The sequence below is a fragment of the Numida meleagris genome, chromosome 4 (assembly GCF_002078875.1).
Source record: "Numida meleagris isolate 19003 breed g44 Domestic line chromosome 4, NumMel1.0, whole genome shotgun sequence".
NCBI classification, from domain to species: domain Eukaryota; kingdom Metazoa; phylum Chordata; class Aves; order Galliformes; family Numididae; genus Numida; species Numida meleagris.
The window spans coordinates 70,922,120-70,946,485 of NC_034412.1; the positions used below are offsets into that span (position 1 = coordinate 70,922,120).

The 24,366-nt window shown below is 35.9% G+C and overlaps 2 protein-coding genes across 6 annotated transcripts in view; both read right to left on the bottom strand.

Annotated features, from left to right (window-relative positions):
* Window positions 1–16,306, bottom strand: part of CEP135 (centrosomal protein 135) — a 33,238-nt gene extending 16,932 nt beyond the window's left edge. Inside the window, exons 1-15 of one of the 3 annotated variants that reach the window (XM_021394401.1) lie at window positions 16,024–16,305; window positions 14,648–14,812; window positions 13,248–13,438; window positions 12,763–12,930; window positions 11,003–11,144; window positions 9,294–9,378; window positions 8,306–8,434; window positions 6,434–6,649; window positions 5,802–5,867; window positions 4,683–4,833; window positions 3,204–3,397; window positions 2,584–2,727; window positions 1,894–2,037; window positions 1,230–1,307; window positions 918–1,069 (exon numbers count right to left, since the gene is read on the bottom strand). In XM_021394401.1, the coding sequence (XP_021250076.1) occupies window positions 918–1,069; window positions 1,230–1,307; window positions 1,894–2,037; window positions 2,584–2,727; window positions 3,204–3,397; window positions 4,683–4,833; window positions 5,802–5,867; window positions 6,434–6,649; window positions 8,306–8,434; window positions 9,294–9,378; window positions 11,003–11,144; window positions 12,763–12,930; window positions 13,248–13,438; window positions 14,648–14,760 (1,973 nt within the window). In that variant the 5' untranslated portion in view covers window positions 14,761–14,812; window positions 16,024–16,305. Of the gene's footprint in view, window positions 1–917; window positions 1,070–1,229; window positions 1,308–1,893; window positions 2,038–2,583; window positions 2,728–3,203; window positions 3,398–4,682; window positions 4,834–5,801; window positions 5,868–6,433; window positions 6,650–8,305; window positions 8,435–9,293; window positions 9,379–11,002; window positions 11,145–12,762; window positions 12,931–13,247; window positions 13,439–14,647; window positions 14,813–16,023 lie in introns of all 3 variants that reach the window. The other 2 variants (XM_021394404.1, XM_021394402.1) reach the window with 2 other exon arrangements.
* Window positions 16,821–24,366, bottom strand: part of EXOC1 (exocyst complex component 1) — a 28,645-nt gene continuing 21,099 nt past the window's right edge. For all 3 annotated transcript variants that reach the window (XM_021394407.1, XM_021394405.1, XM_021394406.1), the window contains 6 exons: window positions 24,143–24,219; window positions 23,421–23,649; window positions 22,164–22,347; window positions 19,710–19,909; window positions 18,094–18,288; window positions 16,821–17,490 (listed from right to left, as the gene is read on the bottom strand). In XM_021394407.1, the coding sequence (XP_021250082.1) occupies window positions 17,338–17,490; window positions 18,094–18,288; window positions 19,710–19,909; window positions 22,164–22,347; window positions 23,421–23,649; window positions 24,143–24,219 (1,038 nt within the window). In that variant the 3' untranslated portion in view covers window positions 16,821–17,337. The remainder of the gene's footprint in view (window positions 17,491–18,093; window positions 18,289–19,709; window positions 19,910–22,163; window positions 22,348–23,420; window positions 23,650–24,142; window positions 24,220–24,366) is intronic.

Below are 24,366 nucleotides of genomic sequence, written 5' to 3' on the forward strand. Positions count from 1 at the left end.
AGGGTATGCTGTAGTGTGGAGACAGACACTGGTTTCACTTGTAAATCATCCAAAACATCTATCTACAGCATAACCTTGCATCCAAGGCTCTCATTCCTACCTAAATCAAATGTCATATTTTCAAATGTCTGCCCAGATTTATTCAAATTTCTATTTCCACATTTTGTAAGGCCTTTTCCTGTCCCTTCAGAATTAAATACCTGATGGGAACCCTGAAACAATTTTAAAGACCAGCAGTGATCCTGCAAGTTTAACTAGGCCTCAATTAATCCAGCACTTCTGACCAAATCAAATCCCTGCCGACTGGACCTAAGGATCATTGCCAGTGTGCAAAACTGCAGTATGCTTTGGATAGTACTACCATATGAAAGAGACTGACACAAGAAAAACAGCTCAAACAAGATACCACTACAGAATGGCTCTCCATGAACTACTCAAGTGTCAAGTATCAATGATGCTTAGCATAAAATCTTCGGTATTATTTACAATTTTGTAAAACTAGGACAGTTTGGTCCCACTCCTACAGTTTGCAAACACATTTGTCTTCATTTTAGCAAATAGCATTTGGAAGTCCTTTTAGAACTTTCTGTTCTGCTACATTCAAGCAGAAAACGTGGTTGTTGGAGGAAACAGTTCTAGAAGGAGAAATTTTTCATTCACTATTTGCCATAAAAAGCATCAATATTTCAAGTCATTAAACACATCCAGTAGGAATTTGGTATGAAAAGCTACACCAGCACTTCCCTTACTCATATTTCCATTTCCTTAAGACAAAAACAGTACCAAGTGTTTTTTTTTTCTTTTTTTCTTTTTTTTATTATCTCAAGTTCCTTCCTGAGAACTTCTTTGCTATAAGTTTGTGGAGTAAAATTATGTTAGTGTCAGTGAAAGATGATCATATTTTGTATTAGACTTACTGAAGCGAGCAAAGTTCAGCTTTAATTTGAGAAGAATCATCAGATGTCTGGATAAGTTTATTGGATTTCAGTTTTAATTCATTTTCCAAAGACTTTATTCTTTCTTTCAGGACAGAGATTGTACTCTTTAGTTCAGACCTTTCCATCTCAAACTGCAATTAAAAAAAAAAAACCAACATGTTATTGTTGAAGAAAACTACCACAACTTGGCTTTTAAGTAAATTTAAGCTGAGAAAACCTAAAAAAAATTAGTTGCTGGAAAAAATCTATCCTATTCTAGAATAAAAACTTGTTTGTTAAGAATGGACTTACTTGTTGAATATTATCTTCCAGTTCTGAAATATCATGCTGCATCTTTGATTTTTCAAGGTTAGCTGCTTCTTGCTGAATCTGAGGTAAAAGCATTGGTTTACGTGTAATAAGATAGGAATTTTCACAAAGCATAATATAAGAAAACATTCTCTGCTTCTTAGATGCATGACCGTATGCAAAGTTTTCTATAAAGCTACAGAGTAATAGCTGAAAACATACCACTGCAGTTATACACACACACACAAAATTTTAAAAATAATAAATTCTGAGTTTGGTTAATTACAATATATATTTATATTTGGTTCCAATTTAATTAATATTTGTGATTTGTTGTAGAAACATTACAAAGTTACACGGCAATAGAAAGGTCACAAGGTTCTTCAAAGCAGTGCATACACAAAAATATTCTGTGATATCTAGACTCTACACACAAAGTGATTCCATACTTGCCCTCTGACACTTCAAGCCCTTTCCTCTACTGCCACCCCTACCTAGGAACTGAGTTTACCAGGATAATTCAGACAACTCATCCACTTTTGCTAAGTGAATTTGAAATCAGATAAGTTTAGAAGTTATTGAAAATTGGAAGTGACTGGCAGACACAATCATGGTATCATTTAAAAGCTTTTTCTCACTGTAAGCAATGCAGCTAAAAAAGTCTCACCTTTAACTTTTCTCTTAGACTTTCCTTTTCTGCCATCAGTCTTCTAAAGTCTGTCAGTGCAATGTCTCTTTCTTCTCCCATGTGACCTTGAGAAACTAAATTATGTCTTGCTTCTTTTCTCAGCCTGTTTATTTCACTCTGAGACTTTAAAAAGATATTACTTGTTAGATTATGTGGGTTGCAATTAATACAATGTATTCACTAACAAAAAGAAAATTCCAATGCTGATATCATAATAAAAGTGCTATTATAGTCCTATTTTTCCCTAGATAACTAAAACACATTTTAAATCACACAGGAGTACAAACACTTGTACTGCCAACATACTTGGCATCCTTCTGCTGTTCCAAATGTAGACTAACTTCTCTTTGTTTTCTCATAATTTAGTTACAACTTCTACCTAGCCTGTATCTTTACCCTACTTCCGCATGCATTCTTTCAATTTTTTCCCAGTCTAATTTCCAAATGCCAGTAGAACGTTAGAATGACTTTGAAGTTCTGACATGAATGTCAGAACACAAGATTCTATTAGCAAGTAAAAAAAGAAGTATATATTTTATTATTCTTCATATTTGCTAGCAGGTCTATACTCCTCAAGTTCTCTTATAAAGCAGTTTCTTCTTTTTAAACAAGCAATACTAAAGTAAGTTTGAATTGTTTTTTCAATGCCAATTATAAAGATCTTCTTACCTGCTCATAAAGAATATTTAATCTGTCTCTTTCTGCAGTCAATAGCTTGACATTGGATTGAATTTCTATCATGTGTTTTTCAAATCTGTCTAACATGGACTGTAGCTCATCTCTTTCTCTAGTGATCAATCTCAGATCTTCACTCTGCAAAGTGATTAATAAAATTGAGGTTAAAATATACTAATTACATAATTGGATACTTAAGTATTACAAGAAAGAAAGAACTCACATGATTACGAATATATCAGAAACATACATAATACATTTTAATTCCATGAAATGTGGCATTACTGGTATAATTTAATCATAAGAACTAACTGTTAAAGAGAATAAGCAAACCAGGTAACAATAAGATTTCAAACTTTGTTTCTTTAACATCTAATTCTATTTATTTTACACAAGTTGATCAATACACAAACCACTGTTACTGTAAAACGTGAATATGGAAATAAAAACCAACTTCACTGAAGTTTCTCTCAGTTAATTTTTTTATGCTAAGAATGTAATTTAAAAAAACTACAAAACATTTATTGCTACTGAAAATATATTTGATAGCTTCTTAAATTAATCTACAGTATCTCCATTATTTTTCCAGCCTGTATTGACAACAGGAACGTTACCTTCTCTGGAGTCCTCCGACTTGGGCTAGGCCTTCGTTTTATCATTTTCTGAAGATACTCTAATTCTCTTTTGTAATAATTTCTGTCATCTTCTAAAGTTTTGACAAATGCATCTAGACGAGATGGAGATTTGTCTCCTAGAGCTATACCGTATTCTAATCTCATTCTTTCTATTTCTAGGACAAGTTCTCGCTCTGCAGAAAAAGAAATAAAAACAACTGCAAATGAACCGTAACAATTTCATCAGAAACATTTGCATTAGAAATGGACTAACATCCAGCAACTGCCTGGGCACAGGATCTGCTGAAAACAATGCAGGGGTCCTGGTTCACTGTTGCCTACACGTGAATCAGTAGTGTGTTTTGGAACCAGTTGAGGCCTGGCAATAGAGTGGACTGCATCAGTGGAGATGCAGACTGAGGGATGTGATTTTTTCCTTTTACTTAGGGCTCATTAGACCACATTTACAATACTGTAACAAGTTTTGTTTCCTGTAGTACAAGAAAGATCTTGATAAACTTGGGTGAGTGCAGGGAAGGGCCTCCAAACTAGTCTAGTAGCAAAATACTTGCCATGTGAGGAATGGCTGAGGGAACAGTGTTTGTTCAGCCTATAAAAGAGACAGCTCATGAGGGCCCTAAGAGCAGCCTGACAATACCAAGAGGAGTTTATAGGTAAGATGGAAGCAGTTTCTTCACAGATGTGAGTAAACAAGAAACAAGAGTGATAAACTGCTACAGGCAAGCAATCTATCAAGCTATTTTTACAAGCAATAGAAAGAAAACATTTTTACACTGAGTATAAATAAACGTTGGAAAGATATGCCTAGTGAGACTGAGGAATCTCTGTCTTTGGAGGTTTTCAAGGTCTGAACAAAGGTCTAAAGAAACAGTCTGAAGTCGCTCACTCAGAATAAAAACAGTCTGGGATAGTCTTGATAGTGGTAGGACAAGAGGGAATGGTTTTAAAATAAGACGGGAGGTTTAGGTTGGATATTAGGAGGAAGTTTTTCACACAGAGGGTGGTGACGCACTGGAACAGGTTGCCCAAGGAGGTTGTGGAAGCCCCGTCCCTGGAGGCATTCAAGGCCAGGCTGGACATGGCTCTGGGCAGCCCGGTCTAGTGGTTGGCAACCCTGCCCATGGCAGGCAGGTTTAAACTAGATGATCTTTGAGGTCCTTTTCAACCCAGGCCATTCTATGATTCTATGAAAAGAAATTACTTTGTAAGAAACTGCCCTATTATTATTAGAATGCCCTGTGGGACTACAATTCAACTGTGAAAGCTAAACATTCAAACATGCTTTCGTGATAAAATATTTCACTTAAACTACGATTGAAGACCTACAGACCTCTTTTTAGCTTATCTATTAGTAGTTTTAGTTCCTCGGTGTTATTAATTGTATCTTAAAAATAAAAGACATTCTATTTCAAAAATTAAAGGAAAGTAATTTACAGGAATCTACATTTTAACATTTACCTTTTATTTCAAGGTTCTCTGTTTTCTCTGTCAGCCTTTGTTTCTCCTGTTGAAGCTGGTTTAGCAGTAGCTCTAGATTCTCTTTATCATCTGCTTTTCCAATGAGTTCTTCACTCAATCTCTCGTTCTGTCGACGACATGAGCACAATTCCTGAAATAACAAATATTACAAAAACTTAGAAGTGCCAATAGAGACATTTGGAGAAAAGTTGGTTACTTAACATTTTGTTAAGCTACTAATATTCAACACTGTTTACTTCTATATAACCCAGATGTTTTATGTAACATTTGTTAAAGGAAATAATTCTTACTGATTCTATTTAAGCATTACTTCTGACACAGTTTGCAATCAGCAATAAAACAAGCAAGATTCACCCTTGCTTAATTCAGTTGTTACTCCAAGAAACCAAACCAGAAGTACAATGAGATGTAAACATGGGAAAAGTAGTAACTAAAGCAAGAAATACTTTAAATGGTATTTAGCAATACTGTTGGTGTTAAACCAGACCACAATGGCGTATCTCAGTCAACTCAACCCTGCAGCTAATGAAATGCTATTTGGCATGAAAATATTTTCATGTTTTCAAGTTCACTAGAAATACTAAGACAAAACATTGCATGCAAGTAGTACACAACTTGTTACATGCTGAAAAGAGTTAGATCTCTAAAGAGTGGGTCGTACTAACATCTTTCCTCTGGGCTATTAAGCTTTGTTTCTGACTAGGAAAGTAATGTATAGTTATTCATATACTAACTAAGAGACAAAATAGATCCTATATTAAAACCTTCTTGGATACCATTATTAAATTTCAGAAAAACGATAGTGTCATGGCAATTACAACTTCCGACAGCAAAAATAATAATAACAGAGCGTATAATAAGGACAGTGAAGCATGCTGCCTACAGAGATTTCTTTCAGCTTATTTTTGCAACAATATGATGTAGCTTCATCAGCTCTTACACATATTACATTATTTTGATAGAATCTTGAGATACTATAGAAGTTTCATTTTTAAAAAATAACGAAGCACTGCTGATTTTTATGAATGAAAGAAACATGAACGACAGTATGATAAAATTGCTACGAAAAGGATTTAAATTGTAAGAATTTTTACTTACTGATTTAAGCCTTGTTATTGTTTCTTCAAGATCATGTATTTCACTGTCCTTTCTTTCAATTTCCTTCTGTCAACCAAAACAAACTTTAAAAATAAAGTTACATATTCAAAACAACAATTCCTTTGTTATAAAAATTAAGGAAATTGGATTTTTTAAGAAGTATAATTAGTTCCTTGTAACCTGCCAAATTTTGGGTTCACACATTCATTAAAGCTCCTATTAACTGAATGCGCATAAAATTTGCACCATACACACTCAATTTGAACATAACAACTAAATGAATCACTCCATGACTCCTCATCAAAAAACTATCCATACACTCCTCACTGTTGCAAACATCTATTAGTTATCAACAGTTTTAAGTAGCTCTGAATTTTGTTTTATACTGAGCTAGCAGAAGGAAGACAGACTGCCTCTTAACTGAGTTAATCTCCCCTAACACAGTAATAAGACAAAATTGCTGTGATTAATCTTTTAGTGAGAAATGCCATATATCACTAAGTAAATAAAAAAATATTTTCGAACTTCCTTTAGGTATCCTGTTGCAGCTAAAAAAGCCAAAATTGTTGCAAATTAGAGAAATGACACCTAAGAGCTTAGAAGATCCTTACTTATAAAACACTAGTGATTACCTTTGCTTCTCCTATTTCTTTATCTGCAGTTTCAAGCACAATTTCCTTGTGTCTTTCCAACTGCTGTGCCAAATGGTCTATTTCATTCAGTTCTTGACAGAGTTCTTCATTTTTATTGCTTAAGTGCACTACCTCACTAGTCACATTTTTTTTTGTGTCCAAGAGGTCTTGAATGCGATTTTCAAGTTCTTTGTTTGACTGCTGAAGGTATTCCACCTAAAAGATATTTTTCATTAAAGCATTAATATATATTATTTAACTAGGTAGTATATTTCAGCAAATTAGGAGGAGCATCTGCTATCTCTACGCCTATATATTAAAAGTGATATCCTGTTAATAATGGCTAGATTTTCTGTTCTTAGAAAATAATAAATATCAACATCCAAAAATATTATTTTACAAGTGTGCACAGTGAAGGAATTAATTACTACATTGTTCTTTACATATCTAAAATCCGAGTTTTATCCTAAAAACAAAGCACTGAAAAGAAGATATCTGTATAGAAACCCATCTTGGGCATCAGTCCAGTAAACCCAGTGCACTCAATGTTTCCCCAGATTTCACAAGATTTGAAGACAGTTTCTTTTATCTCCCTTTCCAGTATATTTGCTAGGCTTAGATTCACTGTTACATTCACAGAAAAGGAAGCTTTACAGATCACATTCCCAAGACCTATCTTGCCCTTAGCATGTCAGCACCTTAAATGCAACATTCCAGAAATCCAACTCTAGAGACACTGTTTTACTGTTATACTATTCCATGCAAGTATAGTTAAGAGAAGCAGAGTAGGAAGAAAAAAAATATATAAATTACACTATATGGGGAAATGGGAGCCTGAAATATCTTGAAAAACAACCTATCAGAGGTGCTGCACTTCCATCTCCACATGACTTTCCTCAAAACTCCAGAAAGAAGTTCTGTTCTCGGCACTGAAGACAGTCTGAGTTTTCCATAGTCGTAAATGCTACTATAAAACATCAATCCATGTACTGTCATAGAGTAAAAGTGGTAGATTGGCACTAAGCCTGAGTAAATAGCCTTGATGGCCCCAAATCTGTTTTTTGCAGCTATGAAAATATAGTATAGATGCCTCTGTATAATCCATTTATCTTCAGCACAACTTATTAATTCAGGATCACTGAAAACAGCAGTACTGCTTCCAAGTCAGAGCTCATACCATATTTTTGCATCACTGAACCTAAGCTAATGAGCTCTGCAGCCTGGCTCTCCATGACCCCGTATATCATACACAATCAGTATCAAAATGGTAAATAAATAGTATAAATCCAGAGATGGACTATACTCCATCTATACTACAGTCCGTCTTATATTAGATTTGGAAATTTTCATTCTGAGATCCCTCATGTATGCACGCTAACATGCACAGTAAACACAACCATCCTAAGCTTATTATTTTCTTGCAAGTCTATGTTGGAATAAAGATGAGGACCACTTGAATTAAGAGGATTTCCCACTCTCTGATGAGATATCCTGCAGACCTCTTGATAAGTATATATACCAGAGTTAGTCCCAAAGATGTAAATGGAATGTACACATAAACGTTTTAAAAGAAAATTAGTTACGTCAAACTTAGTCAAAACAGTGTATAATACAGAAATTTCCTGAATACTCTCAGATTATTATACACAGATGTGTGTACATTACATTCTTTACAAAAAACAGGCTTTTAAAACAAGAAATGTTTTCAGACAAGAAACTCTATTACCTAAAAAGCCAAGTAAGTTAAATTGGTTGATTTCTATCTAATACTGATTTTCCCTTTTTAAAGATGATCTAGAAGTTGTTTGTGGATTTTTTTTTAAATTGCTAGTATTCTTTGTTTTGACTAATCAACAGTAATTAATTCATTACCTGCAAATTTAATTGGGCAATAAGTTTCTCATTACTTTTACTTCTTGATTCCAGAGATATAACTTCATGAGAACGACCACCATCCAATGCTAGCATTAGGCGTTCTATTTCTTTGTCTCTAAGCTCAACCTTTGAAGAAAGAAAGCCTTTATCATCTTCTATAACATTTAACAGTACCTTTGTTCTGATATGCTCTATGTAACACTCAGTAAGAAGAGATGCCTCTAACAATTACAGTTTTAAATTTAGTATTCAGTTTTCTTGAATTCTTGAACAAAGCTATTTCTCTGAAATAAAACTAAATGAACAATATTTATAGGAAAAAAAATCCAACAAACTGGAACAAGTCCTGGCAGATTATTTTCTTGGAGAGAAACCAAAGGATTTAATTCACCACGATGTGAGTGAAAAAAAGAGGTTGGGGTCAGGTCCACTACTGCTCAGATAATGGAAGATATAACAAGATACGAACACTTGATGCGATTCCCTCATTTATACATATTGTCTATCTTTTTGATCCAATCTAATTAAACATTTGTAAAATCTGCTCTCCATGAATTAACCTTTGAAAACTAAAAATGAAATATAACCAATCCAAACAGTGAAAAAAAATATCCTAATGTGCCTGTAGATCAAATTAATTTTAACCAATGGATGCTTCTGCACTAAAAAACCCTAGATGTACAAAAAGTTCAACTTATAATCATAAACTATAGTTTATTTAATGTAACTTTTAAGTAGAAAAATCTATGAGCAAAAGCGGCAGGGTAGCATTTCAATGGTGCTGCTGTCTCCAAAGCTACAAATTCACAATAGCGTACAGGAAAGAAAGAATTACAATAATTCTATTTTATAACACCTACAACCAATTTCATAGCAAGGTTAAAATAAAAATAAAATTATAATCAAGGCTATTGCGAGTGCTATTACAGACAAACAATTAAAACAAAAAAAAGAAACCAAAACAGCCAAATAAATGTAAACGTACCTGCTTGCTATAATTTTTCTTTCCATTTTCTGATATCTCTAGTTTTTCCTGTAACTCTGTTACTTCTGACTGAAGTTCTTGTATTCTGAAATGTAACAATATACTGTTTATGCAGATTCATGAACGAGCCATACATGCACAAAAATTCAACACTGGTATTTTTTCTTTACTCCTGAAATATTTCACCGAAAAGAAAACAGTTTTGCTGATACAAAATATTAACACAGGAGCTATTGTTTGAGAGACTGTGGCAAGCCAATCTTGCCTGGCCATTAGATCCCCACTCAGAATTTCTCTCACTCCATCTCCTTAACGGGACAGCGGGATAAAGACTTGAGGAAGATTAATTTGTTAGCAGTTGAGTAGGATGATAAGAAACAAAGACAAACCAAAACCATCTTCCACCCACCTCCATTTCTTAGGCTCAACCTCACCCCTTTATTCCCAACTATTCTACCTCCTGTCTTCAAGAAGTGCGAGGAGACTGAAAATAGAGTACGAGGTCAGTTCACAACACTTAGTTGCAAAACACAATTACTCACCACCCACCAAATGAAGCCCAGCCAGTTCCTGAGCTGCTGTTGCCCCCCAACAATCAGCTCCCCTGGTTTTATTGTTCAGCATGTCACCACACGGTACGGGACATCCCTTTGGCCAGTCTGGGTCAGCTGTCCTAGTGCTGTCCCCTCCCAGCTCCTTGTGCACTCCTGGCTCCTCTCTGGCAGGACAGCATGGGAAGCTGAAACGTCTTTGTCTCTGGGTGAGCACTGCTCAGCAAACTAAAAGCACTGCTAGCAACTAAAAGATTGGTGTTACCAACATTGTTCTCCTCCTAAATCCAAAACACAGCACCATACTAGTGACTAGGAAGAAAATTAATTCCATCCCAGCCAAAATCAGGACATTATTTTTAAAAACTGCTCCAAAATGCATCCTTTCCAAGGGATACAGTCCATTTAGAACAGACAGCTCCACGGGCCACAGGTCCCACCAGGAGCCTGTTCCAGTGTGGTGTTCTTTCCATAGACTGCAGCTTCCTTCGGAGCATATCCACTTGTTCAGGTGTTTTCTCACTCCTCTCTCTAACAGCTGCTTTGCATTTTTTTTTTTAACCTGTTCTTAAGTATATTTTCACAGAAGCACCATTAGCTTGGCTTTGGTTCATTTTGGAGCCAGCTGAAGCCAGACGTGTCTGGCACACGGCAGCCCTTGCTCTCCTCTCACAAAGGCCACCCCTGCAGCTTCCCTGCTAACAGAACTTTGTCAAGTAAATCCACTTACAGACATATTCAGAACAAAAAAAAATTGTCTTGAACCTTTCATAATGTAGGTTCCCAAGCCAAAAATAGCATTACATAATTAAGAATATGCTAGCCTTCTACTATAAACACAAAAGATCAGTTTGCTCCTACACAGGATGTTATGTCTAGTTTTTTTCAGAATCCCTTACTTAAAATTCAGTGCAAGAGTAAAATCTGTATAGAAATCTTAACAGAAATCCGTTAGAAATAAGTAGCATATTAAATATAATTGCAACTTCAACAGAAGCAGCATGGTCAATCACTAAGTAAAATTCTATTTAAAAAGTATAGAGTTCTCAAAACATTATGAAACCTTTTTCCCCAGGCAAATTTGATAGGCAGAAGGAAGTGCTGAAATCACAGCAGCAGATATTTAGTGCCCAACTTCAACATTTAAAAAGGCTTTACCGATTATCAGCCACCTGAAGAAGGTCTGCAATGTATGGGTCCTCTGGCTGAGGCACTGGATAGGCACTAACACCTGATGGAGGGACAGGCTGGTCTATCTGCATCCGTTGACGCCTGAATGAGATGTTTCTTTTCCTGCCACCTGAAAAAGCCCAAAGTCAAATAGCCATTACATGAAGTTAAAGCAAGAGAGTCTTCACCTTTTATACAAAATGTGATTCTGTATTTATTCCACTGCTTCTGAACTGACATCATGCATCATTTTAATCTTAGTTATGTAAGTTAATAAAATTTGTACACTCCAGACATCATTCCTGCATCTAGTATTGCTTTTGCCAGAGTTCAGTTTTAAAATAAGAAAATATGTGAAGGCTAGTACAAGTAATTTGCTCCAGTGCTTATGTCTCTAAATAGTGTACAGCTTGAACTTGTTGAATCTGTAACTGATTTACCTTCCCTCCAGATTAAACACTATCTATAAGCATTAAGAGTCTTTAACAATAATGGTACAAATAAAGCCTTTGGCTCTTTGAAGAAAATAAATGCGCATTCAGGAACAGAGAGAGAAAGCAAGACAGAAAACAGGAAAATTAGGGAGCAAAGGACAGGAGCAGATTTACTAATAAAAGAGAGGATACAGAAGCGGCGGTCATTTGGAATTGTTAACTAGTTCCCCTAGCAGTTAAAAAAAGCAACTAAAAAAGCTAAGTTACATCATCACACAGAACATTTTGTTTTCAAATTTAAGAGCTATTTTATGATTAGATTAACTTCTGCCATGCTTACAAATGTTTCTTTTCCTTCTATCCTACTATCATTTGTATCACAAACATATCAAGCAAAGGGGGGTTATTTGGTTGCATGGTAGCGTTATATTAGATACAAAGCAAAATACAGTATCCTACAGAGTGAAAAATTACTCTCCATCAAACTAATATGTGCATGAAGTTTTTGATGCTGTAGTATGAAAAAATCTTGTAGGAGGGGTGGACAAGTAGTTAAGTATGCAGGAAGACAGACAAAAGAGTAACAGCATCTTTGAAGCAAAGGACGTAAAATATAGAAAGGTATGAGAAAAGATTGATTTTTATTTCACCCCGCTACATTATTTCCCTCAAATGCCAAAAAGATGGGTAAAATCAAACGACTTCGAAGGAAAGAATTAATTTTACAGTACACTTTCCATTATTATCCTTAATTTGAAACAAAATGAAGAAAAATGGAAACAATGGAAGAAGTAATATCCTTAACATCTGAAGTTATAAAAAAAATATATCATTTAATGATGTAAACTTTCAGAGGGTTGGACTATTTGTCTGCAGACATATTTTGCATCTTGCTGCTTTTTGATCTTGGTTAATAAAAATCTGAATTATTCACTTACACAGCATCATTTAGCTGTCAAAACATTCAAATATAATTATAAAAAGTCTAGATTAGGAGCAGCATTTAAAAATAAAAATAAAAGCCATTAAGCAACAGCACCTTTCAGCCATGTTTCAACTTAATAGTCCTCTAATGAATTCAAGTTTGTATTCAAATTTGTCCATAGCACAACTGATGAAATTTCTTCCATACAGAGAGAATGACTAAATTCAGAGCCCAAAGTTTCAGAAGGTAATGTCATTTTATTAGACAGCGTTATTTTTCTTTAGTAATTTCTCTTCCCATACGGAAAAAATATATATACTCTGAAGACCCCCAAAAAGATAGAAAAAGCCAAGAGAAAAGTTAAATTATCTGAGATTATTTTCACTCACCAGGAGTTTGCACCACTGCTTGCAGATTCTTCTCCTGAAGCTGCTGAATTTTTTCAGTCTTGGCTTTGCTCTCTTTTTCCAGCAGTTTAATTTTATGCACGTACTGGTTATTCAGGAATCTCAAGTCAGCTGCTTCATTTTCAACCCTCCTTAAGCTGGCTTTCAAATCTTCAAGGGAGAGAAAGAGTAATTTTATCTTTTTTATTCACAAAAATAGATATTAAAACGATGCTTATATTCTGTTTTCATAACATAAAGTTTCCAAATACCCATTGGTAAGTTCATGTATACATACAAATGTATACATAAACACTGATATATATTTTTTTTAATTACAAAAGGAATATGTTCACACGAGCCTTAATTAAAGGTACCAAAATTAACGCCCACTCGCAAACAGAACTACAGATAGATGAATCTGATTTGTCCACACTTTTATTTTGACACTGAAGTATTTTTTAAAAATCTCACAATTTTTATATTACCTTTAATATGACGATCAGATTGCTCTTTCAGTTTTAATATTTCCAAATGCAGCTCATTATTTTCCCTGGTAAGTTTTGCATTCTCAGTTCTATACGGTTCTATAATAGCATCATAATTGCTGCACTCTTTTTCAATTTTTTCAGCAGATAACTTTGCACTGCGCAGGCTCTCTGTTGTATGAACAAGGTCACTAGAATCAAGGACCAACAGACACAATCAGAACTTTATCAGCCTTTAAACTGTTGCTTCAAATATTTCTTAAAACCTTAGAAACAAAACCTGACCATGTTAAGTGTAGAACATGTAAGTTTCGAGAAAGACAAAGAGAACGTTAATGCAAGAAAAACAGAAAAACAGAAATCATTCACTTAAAGAATGTATATAAGAAAGGACAGGACAAATATACAAAATAAAGATATGGAGAAATTTACAACTGATAATTCAATAAACTCCTTTTTCTACATAAAGCGAGAAATTCAAAATTGGCCAGGTGATTTTTTCTTAACTGCAAACACTGTATACCTATGCTTACTGCAGAAGAAAGCTATAGTTAAGAATTTAAAGACTCAGAAGGTTACTAGTATTTTTATACGGTGATCAGAATTTCCATAACTGAGATTACTGGTAAGTAGCTACAAACATTTTTATGAACATTAAAGTCATTGATAGAGAGACTAAACCTATCTGTTAGACAACAGAAAGAGACAATATTGAAGGCAGATTACATCTACCTCATCTACCTACATATGGTTCTTCTGTCTGTATTAGATGTTAACTATTACCAGAAGCAATCGTATCTTTATTTGCATGTTCAGTCAAATATAACTGGATTACTATGGAAATTATTACGTTCCTATTGCATCAAAGCCATGAAATGTCAAAAACATTAAGAAAGTGACAAGAAAGTTTGTTTTTCTTCTATTACTATCCTGCTAAACAGCACAGATAGCAAATTAAAACTTCTCCAAATAGAAAAACAAAAAATGGAACTGTGACTGTTTTATGTTCAGTTACAGCAGAGACAATGGGGACCACATTATTTATACAACCATCTATAAGTGTGTCTTTTAATTATCAGCAGCAACCGTTTTGCCTAACTGGTAAGGTTAGAAAGTTGAATTTTCCCTTGATTGTAGATCCTTAGAAACTATCTTAACAATATAACTCATTTAAAATAAATCTTAAGATGTTCTTATAACTCAAGCAAACCCATTTGACTTCATCACATGCTGAAACCAAATGTTAGCTTTGAATTAACGTCGCCTGAAAATAATCTATAGACTAACCATTTTCTTTCACATCAAAAAAAAAAATCAAACAATACGTACTATACAAATACAATGTGGTTTTTTTTGTTTGCTTTGTTTTGTTTTTCAATAAAGAATCTCCTTTGGAATACCTAAAAAGCTTTTCCACCAAAGGTAAACTCTCCACTCCCAAGGGCTGCCGATAACCCAGCTGATCCAGACGTTTCCTGAGGTTAACAAACTTCCGCTCTGCTGCTGTCATCATTGTAAACACAACTCCAAAGTGGCTTTCATAAAATTCAAGAAGAAGGGAACACCTACAAAACATTGTCTGTTACAGCTTTGTTCCTTAACGCAGGAATAATACAGAAGCTACTAATGGAAAAGTAATTTATTGCACAATAAATAATAACAGTATTCTGAAAATGTAGGTAAATCAAAACGGAATCATAAGGCACCCAAAAAGTTTTCAACATATTTTCATATTTTCTTTAAATATTTGCCTTGCCAATTAATTGTTTATCTCTGAACATTTCCTAACATCAGAAAGCATTCAAGGCCAGGTTGGATGGGGAGTCTGATCTAGTGGGTGGCAACTCTGCCCGCAAGAGGGTAGGAACTGTATGAACCTTCAGGTCCCTTCCAACATAAACCATTCCTTGAGTCCACGATCTTAAGTGTACAAACACAGGAGTTTTCTTTCCAGAACCAAACTGTGAAAAGATCTCTGTGAGAAGACAAAAAAGTAGATTCTAATTTTTTGAATCAGACATCAGCATGGCACCTTTCACAATCCAAACTGACAGATTGTTTCAAAAAAAAAAAAAAAAGAAAAGAAAACCCACATATTTTTTATCTTTCATATCTAAATCTTGCTTTTAGAATTTACAAGGCAGTGCTTATACTACTACAATAGCGTTGATCTTACATTCACTAGAGCCACATTTGATAACAAAATTAGTCCAAGAAATGAGTGGTGTAGGTCCAAAAGATGTACAGGAATTAAAATTACCAGAAGAGCTGCGGGTTGTTGCTTCAGAGAGCTTACCAGTCACTGAGGTCTTTAAAGAGAATAATCTTTGTACGCTCTTTCACACAGGAGAATGGAATTAGAAAGACATTATGGGTCAGTAATTCCAGACCTTGCCCTTACAGATAACCACATCACAAATCTCATATCCTAAACTTAAGGCCTGTTGCTAGAGCTTATCACATCAAAAAGCATTCAATAACCTCTCTATCAGGAAAATAGAGTTTTCTGGCGATACAAAATGCATATAAGAATAGCAGTACAGCTTCAGTATAGTCTGAGCTCAATCCAACTCATTATCGCGTGCCTCCGACAGCTACAACGTTTACAGACACAAAAAGCGCGAGCTGTAGGAGTACGGGTTGCTCTGTAAGGAGGCACCAGGCCGTGTAAGCGCACAGCAGCACACGAACACCCGCGCGGCCGTCAGCCTGCTCTGCGCCCATCTCCCCCAGCTTTATTCCTCTCCTCGCCGACCCCTCTCCGGCTCAGCCTTACCGACACACTGCTAAAGGTAAATTCTTCCAGAGCAAACCACGGAGAAGACGCCGATACGTCACTGAGGCATTGGCAGAGCCCGGAGGGAACAAGAGCCCAGCGGCTGCCGGGCTAATCCGCGCTCCCCGCGGCCAGAGCGCATCGGGCAGGAGCGGTCGCCTCTGCGGCAGGAGCCCCAGCTGCCCGCGGGAGGCCCGGCCCCGGCCCCGGCTCCGCCGCCGGTTTGAAAATGGCGCGCGGTGCAGCCGCCACTTCCGCCCTGTCACCACAGCAACGGGACACGCGGCGGCACGCGCCGCCGGCCCAGCCAACCGTTGCGCGTGCCTGCCGCGCCGCGCCGCTCCGCCCTTTGTCGCGCGACCGGCAGCCCTCGCGCTGGGGGCGGGCCGGAGGGGGAAGGACTGGAGACCCCGAGGGCGGGCGGAGCAACACGGGCCGTCTCAGCCTTGACGTGCTTGAGTGTGCCCACAGGTCTCCTCATGCGCTGCCCGGACCGCGCTAGGGGAAGTACTGCTACGCATAACCCCGCCCTCCCTGCTCCTTTGGATAGATTTTTACAGCGTCTTTGCACGGAGTAGCAGGTTTTATACCGCTTGTGGGAGTTATTTACTAATAAATGTAAGATCCCTAGGAGGTATAACAGGGCTTATAGTGATGCTACATCACACCTACTAAAAGGAAGAAAAAAAAATAGTTGAGAAATAGAGCAGTGCTACATCAATACCCTGAGACATCGCATCAGAAGCAGCTCTGCATTGCCACCTGTCTGAAATAACATGCCACAGAGACAAAAAGAATGCAATGAACAGATTTTAATCAAGAATCACAGCCACCATCACATTACATCTGAGAACATGAATTCAGAATTCCCACTGCCTGAAGTTCCACACCCCTGCTTTCTGGAATGAGGATGGGAAGAGATGTGGCAGTCTTTAATGCTTGTATAACCTCCAAGATGCAAAATATTAGTGGAGATGGTAGTACCCTTTCACGTACTACGCAGGTAGTGCTTGCTGCTTTTAGCAAAAGAGGGATTATAAATAAAAGTATCTGAACATAAGGGGAGGGGAAAAATGTATACAAAGTGTTTCACAGAATTAATGCTTTCAAACAGTATTTCAATGCAGTAGAAGAGCAATAAATGACCAAAGGTTTCATTTTGCCCTGAAAGACAATTGAAGCATATACATACACAACAGTTAGCTATACACACATACTGAAATAAAGCTTTTAAAAACTAACAGCGTTTATAGTGTTTGATTCCCTTATAATACAGGCACAGACTTTGCTAGCTTCTCTGTCCCTTTATAGAACTTAATGAGATTGTGCAATACTGGAGCAGTAGTCTAAAATATCCTGTATAGTGAATTCCATAGTAATTCCTGATCCAGGATAGCAGCGAGCTATCAGCCCTTCAAAGTGCTTGTACTGTCGTATGAACTCATCTTGCATTGAATGCCACACAACCTGCCAATGAAGCAAATTTCAGGAAATGACACCTGGTACAATATACTTACTAAATGTTAGCTACAGGGCACATTCTCAGTTGAGGTGACATATAAAAACTAAAGCTTGTCAAATGCAAAGTTCAGTAAAGTGAGTTACCGCATTAAAAAATCTTGAAGTTTTTTACCCATTAAGTTTCTAAAGATCATTAATACTTATATATTAATTACATACATTTTAATATACCATCAGAAAAAAGTCTAGCTGAACTATACTCTTCTGCAGTGTACATTTCATACCAAGCTAACGGTTCATTTAAATCTAGTTCTTTCTGCTTCCATCTTATTTTGCAGAACAGAGATCACTCACTAATGGACAGCTAAGGAATCATAAAGGGATTTTCTTTCAGAAATCTACCACCATAGTTGAAACCAATCCATTATGATAAAGAAAACTGTAGAAGGATTATTAAGAACAAACAAACCACCACAGAATAGTTCAAAATTCAGGGGTTTTCAGAATTGTGCTGAAGCTAGGCACATCTCCCAGGATACGTATATGAAAGAAAAAATAAAGGCCTTTCTGCAAACACACAGGAGATCTTTAAGCCATGATTTAGTTTACCTGAAGTAAGTTTTCTTCTTCACAGAGATGTTTGTCTACTTTCTTGTAAAGATTATCCAATCCCTTCTTGACTTCTTTGCCAGGATACTCCTTTATAACTTTACGAAGTTCTTGTTTATTAAAAGCCAGTTGATAGCTTACTTCTTCTTCTCGTATACCTTGGGCCACACGAGCTTCAACACCTTCAAAAAAATGCTAATAATAATACTATTAATGATTATCATAAATATAAACTAATTAACTACATATATGCTTGTCAAACTGCACCTTCAACAAAAACGTGGAGAATGCACAACAGTTGTTCTTTTTAACAGAAGTTGTGCTCAGCCATAAACATTAAAGAATGGCACACCAATGCAGTAATCAGTAAGTAATAAGGTAAAACTGAAATTAATCATTTATAGAAGCAGTCAAGCTTTAGTTACCACCTTGTAACTAGCACTGAACCAGCCTCAAACTCCTCAGTTAATGAGACCACAGCTTGGGGAAGCATTGGATCTTTCAGATAAACTGACAAAGCATTTGAATTGGAAATTTTCTATTTAAATCATAATTATACAAGAGCAATTATACAAGAGTTCATTATTGCCCTCTCTCCTCAAGACCCCTCACCATGTGCATCAACATAATAAAAATGGAAAGAAATTTGCTTATGAATGTGCATGTAGAACTGTAACATCATTTGAAGCATTGCATTGGCTCTGGACAGGATGGAATTAATTTTCTTCATAGCAGCCCATATGGTGCCATGCTTTGGACTTCTGGCTGAAACAGTGTTGATAAAACCATAGCATTTTGGCCACAGCTTAAGAGTGCTTGCACAGCATCAACATTTTCCACAAACATCATGTCCTCCTCTTGCCTCCTCCACAGTAGACTGGTGATGGGCAAGAAGCTGGGAGGGGACACAGCTGGGACACCTGAGAAGCTGGCCTCTAGCATATAACATAATACCGAGCAATAAAAAGTGTGGCTAGAGGAAGAGAAGCAGATGTTTGTCCTCAAGGGTGGCTGTTGCTCAGAGACAGGTCAACCCACAGAAAGTTAGAAGGGGTAAATAAGCATCTTAATTTTCAAAAAGAGAATATGTCTTAGACTATTCAGAAAATAAATGGCTGCAAGCAGCAAAAGCCTGGAGTCCTGCTTATTGAAAAAACTACTGAAAAATGGGAAACACTCAGCGGGCAGAACTAAGTCAAAAAAAATGATTAAGTTTAATGCATAGCTCAACTTAGGACATACAGAAATTTCCTAAAACTTTTCTTACAGTTATATAAATCAGAAATGACAGTAATGTCTCTGCAGTTGAGGTGGCGGAAATCAGTCCAAAGCTCCTGACTACTCTTGAAGGTAACAGCTGTGGAAGAAAACAACCAGATTTTCCATGGCAATGTACAGTGCTGACTGCATTAAACAAATGGTTTGAGGAAGGAAAAAAGTGAGGGGAAAAAGTAGAGCACTTTAGGCAGCCATGCTTGAGTCTAAAATAAGACGACAGGGATTATGATAGATGCAGTGATAAATAGATCAGACATTGCAAACTAACCATATAAGAGAAAGTCACATACATTTCCAATTACATAGGGTAGTATCCAGCAAGACTGAAGTATACTTACATTTAATTTCTCAAGAGGCTGTCCAAGTGAGTAGACTACATAAGACTGAAGATGTTCAGTGTACTTCAGTTTGGCTTCTTTTTTCTCAGCTTCAAGACAAGAAATTTTCAACCGAGAAAGTGTTGCAAAAATATGATGGAAATTCTCCATCATGACCACATCTCTGGGTGTTTTCTGGCTTTCATTAGCTACTTTCTCAACTGAAAGATAAGGGAAACAAAGTATTTTAAACTCCCAAAGGACAACCAAATTCAGAAAACATAACTAATGAACAGAAAAAAAGTTATGGTATTTTATCACAGTGATAACCATGTGTACGAATGATTGTCGTAACAGTCACTAACTAAGTGTTTGAGGGCCTTCAAAAGAAGCACCAGATACATACAGACTCTAATACCATGACATCTGTATGCCAAAAAAAAAACCAACAAAAACAATCACATATAAACAGATACAAAATACAGACTATATTTATGCAGCTGAAAAACTACCACCACATTCTGTGGAGGCTTACAAGCATGCTTTCATTATCCTTTATAAATTTCACATGGCAGAACTATTTAAGAAAATGTTCACTCCTGCCATTGCTAACATAAAATTCCACTATAACAACTCCTTTCTCCTGTTTTTTTTCTTTAAATATCTTCGTCTCAGTCACTCAAATAATTTTGGCTTAGATTATTAGTTTAGTGGTCAGAATTACTGTCACTTTCCAAATTTGGTAATAAAAATGGACAGACCTTCACACAGGTCTCTGACTTCTAACCTTCCCAAATAAAACAGAGCAGGTTTGAGAAATTCTACTTATTAACTCCTTAGTGCATATCTGCATGCAAGCAGGCCAAGGAGAGGATGGCTGCAACCAAGAATGGAATTAAACCTCTATGCCCACTCATCCATCATTTTGCTGAGACTCTCAAATAGGAAGCCCGCCATGAAAAATGTTTATGGAACATGTTCCTGGGCACCAAAGCATGAGTAAAGATCATCAATTCATTTCAGATAGATCACCAAAGTACCAATTAGAAAAAGTCTGCTACTGCCAATTTTGGTTGTCCCATATTATACGTTTCGGCTTTTTTTGTGTTGTTTTTTTTTTTTTTTTCCATTTTTGCAATTTTTAATTTTATGTGAAGTACTACATTTTTCTGACTTGTTTCAAAATTACTTGTGAATGAACTAGCATGCTGCATTAAACATACTGCTTGCATTAACTTTAGATATCATTTTGATATTGTTTCATCTCCATTATTTATTTCTATCCCTTATACTCCCCCGTCATAATTACTTGTTCAAGTTTGTGCTGTACTAGTCAAATATATATATATATTTTTTTTTTTAAGTTCAACTGAAATCCTTTTAAATCTCTTTTAAAATATACTTTCCTGAATTCTTCCTACATTAGTAATTTTATCAATGTATAGTTTGGACTATTATTGTCTGCCTAGTTTCATCACTTGAACAGTAAATTCTGAAGTACTGAATAGTTGGATGCAATCAAATGTTTTTAAAATTCACTGCCCTGTCAACTTCTACTGACTCTTTATGAACTGTAGTCTACTATACTGTGAGATGACGCATCTTCTGAACATATTAAGAGGTTGTGAACTCCAGTGCTACAATTCCCTCAAATAAGCTTTATTGCTAGAACTCTTTCCTCTTCCTTAGCCATCTTCTTAAAACGAGGTAAGTTTCAGTGGTTGGGAAGTACTATAGGAAGAGTTGTTTCAAAGTGCGTAAATAAATCAGCATGGAAAGGTCTCCCAGTTGTTTAAAAGGTAATGACAATTTTTCTGGAGTTTCATTTCTCTTACTTCACCTTCAGCTTTTTTTTTTTCTTTAAATAACAAAATAAATGAATAAAAACAGGAGAACAAGACTGTTCAGGTTTTCCAGATTATAGCTGGGAAAATAGGGAGAGACATTCTGTTGTATCAGGCTAGGACACAAAGGACCTCATCTGCCTCTCATAAGAATTCATAGCCTGAACACACGACTACGTTAGGACCGAATGGGGCAACACAGCGCTGAGAAGCTGAACAGTGTTAGATCCATATGACAGGGATTCCTCCCTGACTCATCTCATCATTTAAGCTACATTAGTGCAGAAAAGCCAGAAAACCACTTCAGCCTGGACGCGTAGTACTGCAGCTATCTTCCCTCTCCTTCCTGAGTCCTTAACCACTTCCCTCATCATAACCAAAAGTTACTTTACATATATGCGCTAAGGGAAATATCTATGGTTTGCTTTTAAAGACTACATTTTATCAAAATGTTTCAACTTGCTTCCCTATATTAGTAAGGGATTTAAAAAAAAAAAAATCAGCACAACGCTGGTCATGTGGTTTACAATATAGAGTCTTAAAAAAAATACCATTATCAATTAAATGGAGCAAAATATACCTAAATAGGAGGAATGGATTTTAGTAAGTATTATCATATGAGCAGACCTACCGCTGATAAAAACAGCTCTAATAAGTTTTGTGTATGCTTTATCCAGATCCCCTCGTCGTTCCGCATTTTTGAAAATTGATTCAGCAAGGGCTGCAAACTCTTCAAATTCAGCAACAAATGGAAGGATCCCAACTTTACTTTTCTTTGAGATTTTTACTTCATCCATCTGTTTAATTTGATTGCTCTTAAATTAAAAAGAGAAGAAACACAAAGTTAGTCTGTACAATACAACTCCAGACCATATAATAACTAATAAAAGAAAAAAATAAACATTCTGGAAAAGTAACATTTATTTAATCAGGGAAATCATTTTATCTCATTCTCTCTCTTTTCATCTTCCAGCTTTTATCTTCCTTTGCTTGCCTACTTAGTATTAAGAAAAAAAAAACTTATCCACAACTTATCCAGAAGCAATTAACAACTGATATTTAAGACTTGCATTCCACAACTTCACTTTTCAGCATCAACCCAGCAAACAATTCATTTTGCCATAGAAAGCTTCTTCTGTTGAAATTTTATTTCCAAGTATAAGCTAAAAAAAAAAACCCACAAAAAACCAACTTCAAAGTAGCTCAAGCATTAATCTGACAATGAATGATCAGTGTTACCACACTGGCCTGGAGTCAAATTACACTTGCAACAATAAAAACAAAAGCAACAGTCACACAAACAAGTATTTGTACTAAGCTTGCCATATCTCATATAATGGTCATGCTGTATAACAACAGCAAACTTCCTTGGTGGTTAGAAGCTGGCAAATCTTTTGGCAGTAGGAGAGACATCTTAATGTTTAACAAAAATCTGTTTTTTGTTTAATGATAAAAATACCTGAACACATGGAATAGATATCTATCTGGCATATTATAAAGATTTTGACTTTCCCTTAAGTCCATGAGGTTGTTTTGGTTTCTTTTGGAAAGCCAGAGCGCTATTATTTTTACTTGATCGACTTCAGTAAAAGTTTAAAACAACTAAAAAAGTCAGCTAGGTCACAGAATTGAAATGTTGAAAACAAGTGGTTGTACTTCTTACAAACAGCTAATTATTCAAGAAAACTGGAATGGAGAGGGAAGAAAGAAACAATTGCCAATTACTTTTTAAAAAAAAGTTTGGCCAATATAATAGCAATGAAGACACTCATTTTCACTTCAAATTAAAGCAAAAAGTCTTAACTATAAAATCCTAAAATCACATTGGATAGGAGTGGGTTTCCTAAAACAGTATAGTTAGCTTAATCAGAAATACTAAAGAACTTACAATGCATTTATCAAAGTTCCTTTTGACAGTCACCAAAACATTTCCAAGTGTTGTGCTGAGAAAGGAAGCTGGGTCCACATTTTGCGCAGTCCATACGTGATGGCTCATCTTAACTAACATATAAAGGGAATTAAAGCTATCAATCTTGTCCCCTAGTGCTATAAGATTGTTCAGCTCAGGTTCAATACAACGAAATATTTTTGTCATCATTTGTCGGATCATGTCCTTCCTAGGAAAAATACATAAGAAAAATATTACTCTGATAGTTTACTGGATTATTTCACGTGTTCTTTGATACATATTTTTAGGATAAATTTATTGCCTATAAGAGTCTTGTTTGCAACCAGCATGTCTCATCTTTTTCAGAAAGCTGCCTCACAGTAAAACTCAACAGTCACGGGTATGAAACATTCCAACAAAACATTTTCTGTGTGGAAGCTGCCACACACTTAAATTCATAATTTTGCTAAGTATATTTTACATATTACGGAGCCTAGTTTCACTTTGCAGTTATGTATTTATTTATTCTACTGTAGACAGAAACATTCATGCCATGTACAAGATTTTTTTTTTTAGTATTTGCTGATGTATTGAAGTGACTACTTACAAACTGAGAGTTCACTATTCATTTTCACTAAAAAGGAACAATTTGTTACAGGATTTTATAATTTAAAGAAATTCACACATCAGCTTAAAAAAGAATAAACAGTATCAGCACATACTCAGATGATACTGTCTGTGGAACACCAGAAATGTATGAACGAGACAAATTTCCTCCATCCATTTCCTCTGTTTCATTCTGTAAGAACAAGGAGTATATAATACATTGGAAGTTGCAAGTTTGTCTTCAATTCTATATCCAACTGACAAGCATGTCTGATGAAAGCAATATAATTATCAGCTTCCTCCCTCCCCCCCAGAGTAAATACAGTGGTTTGCATGGTTC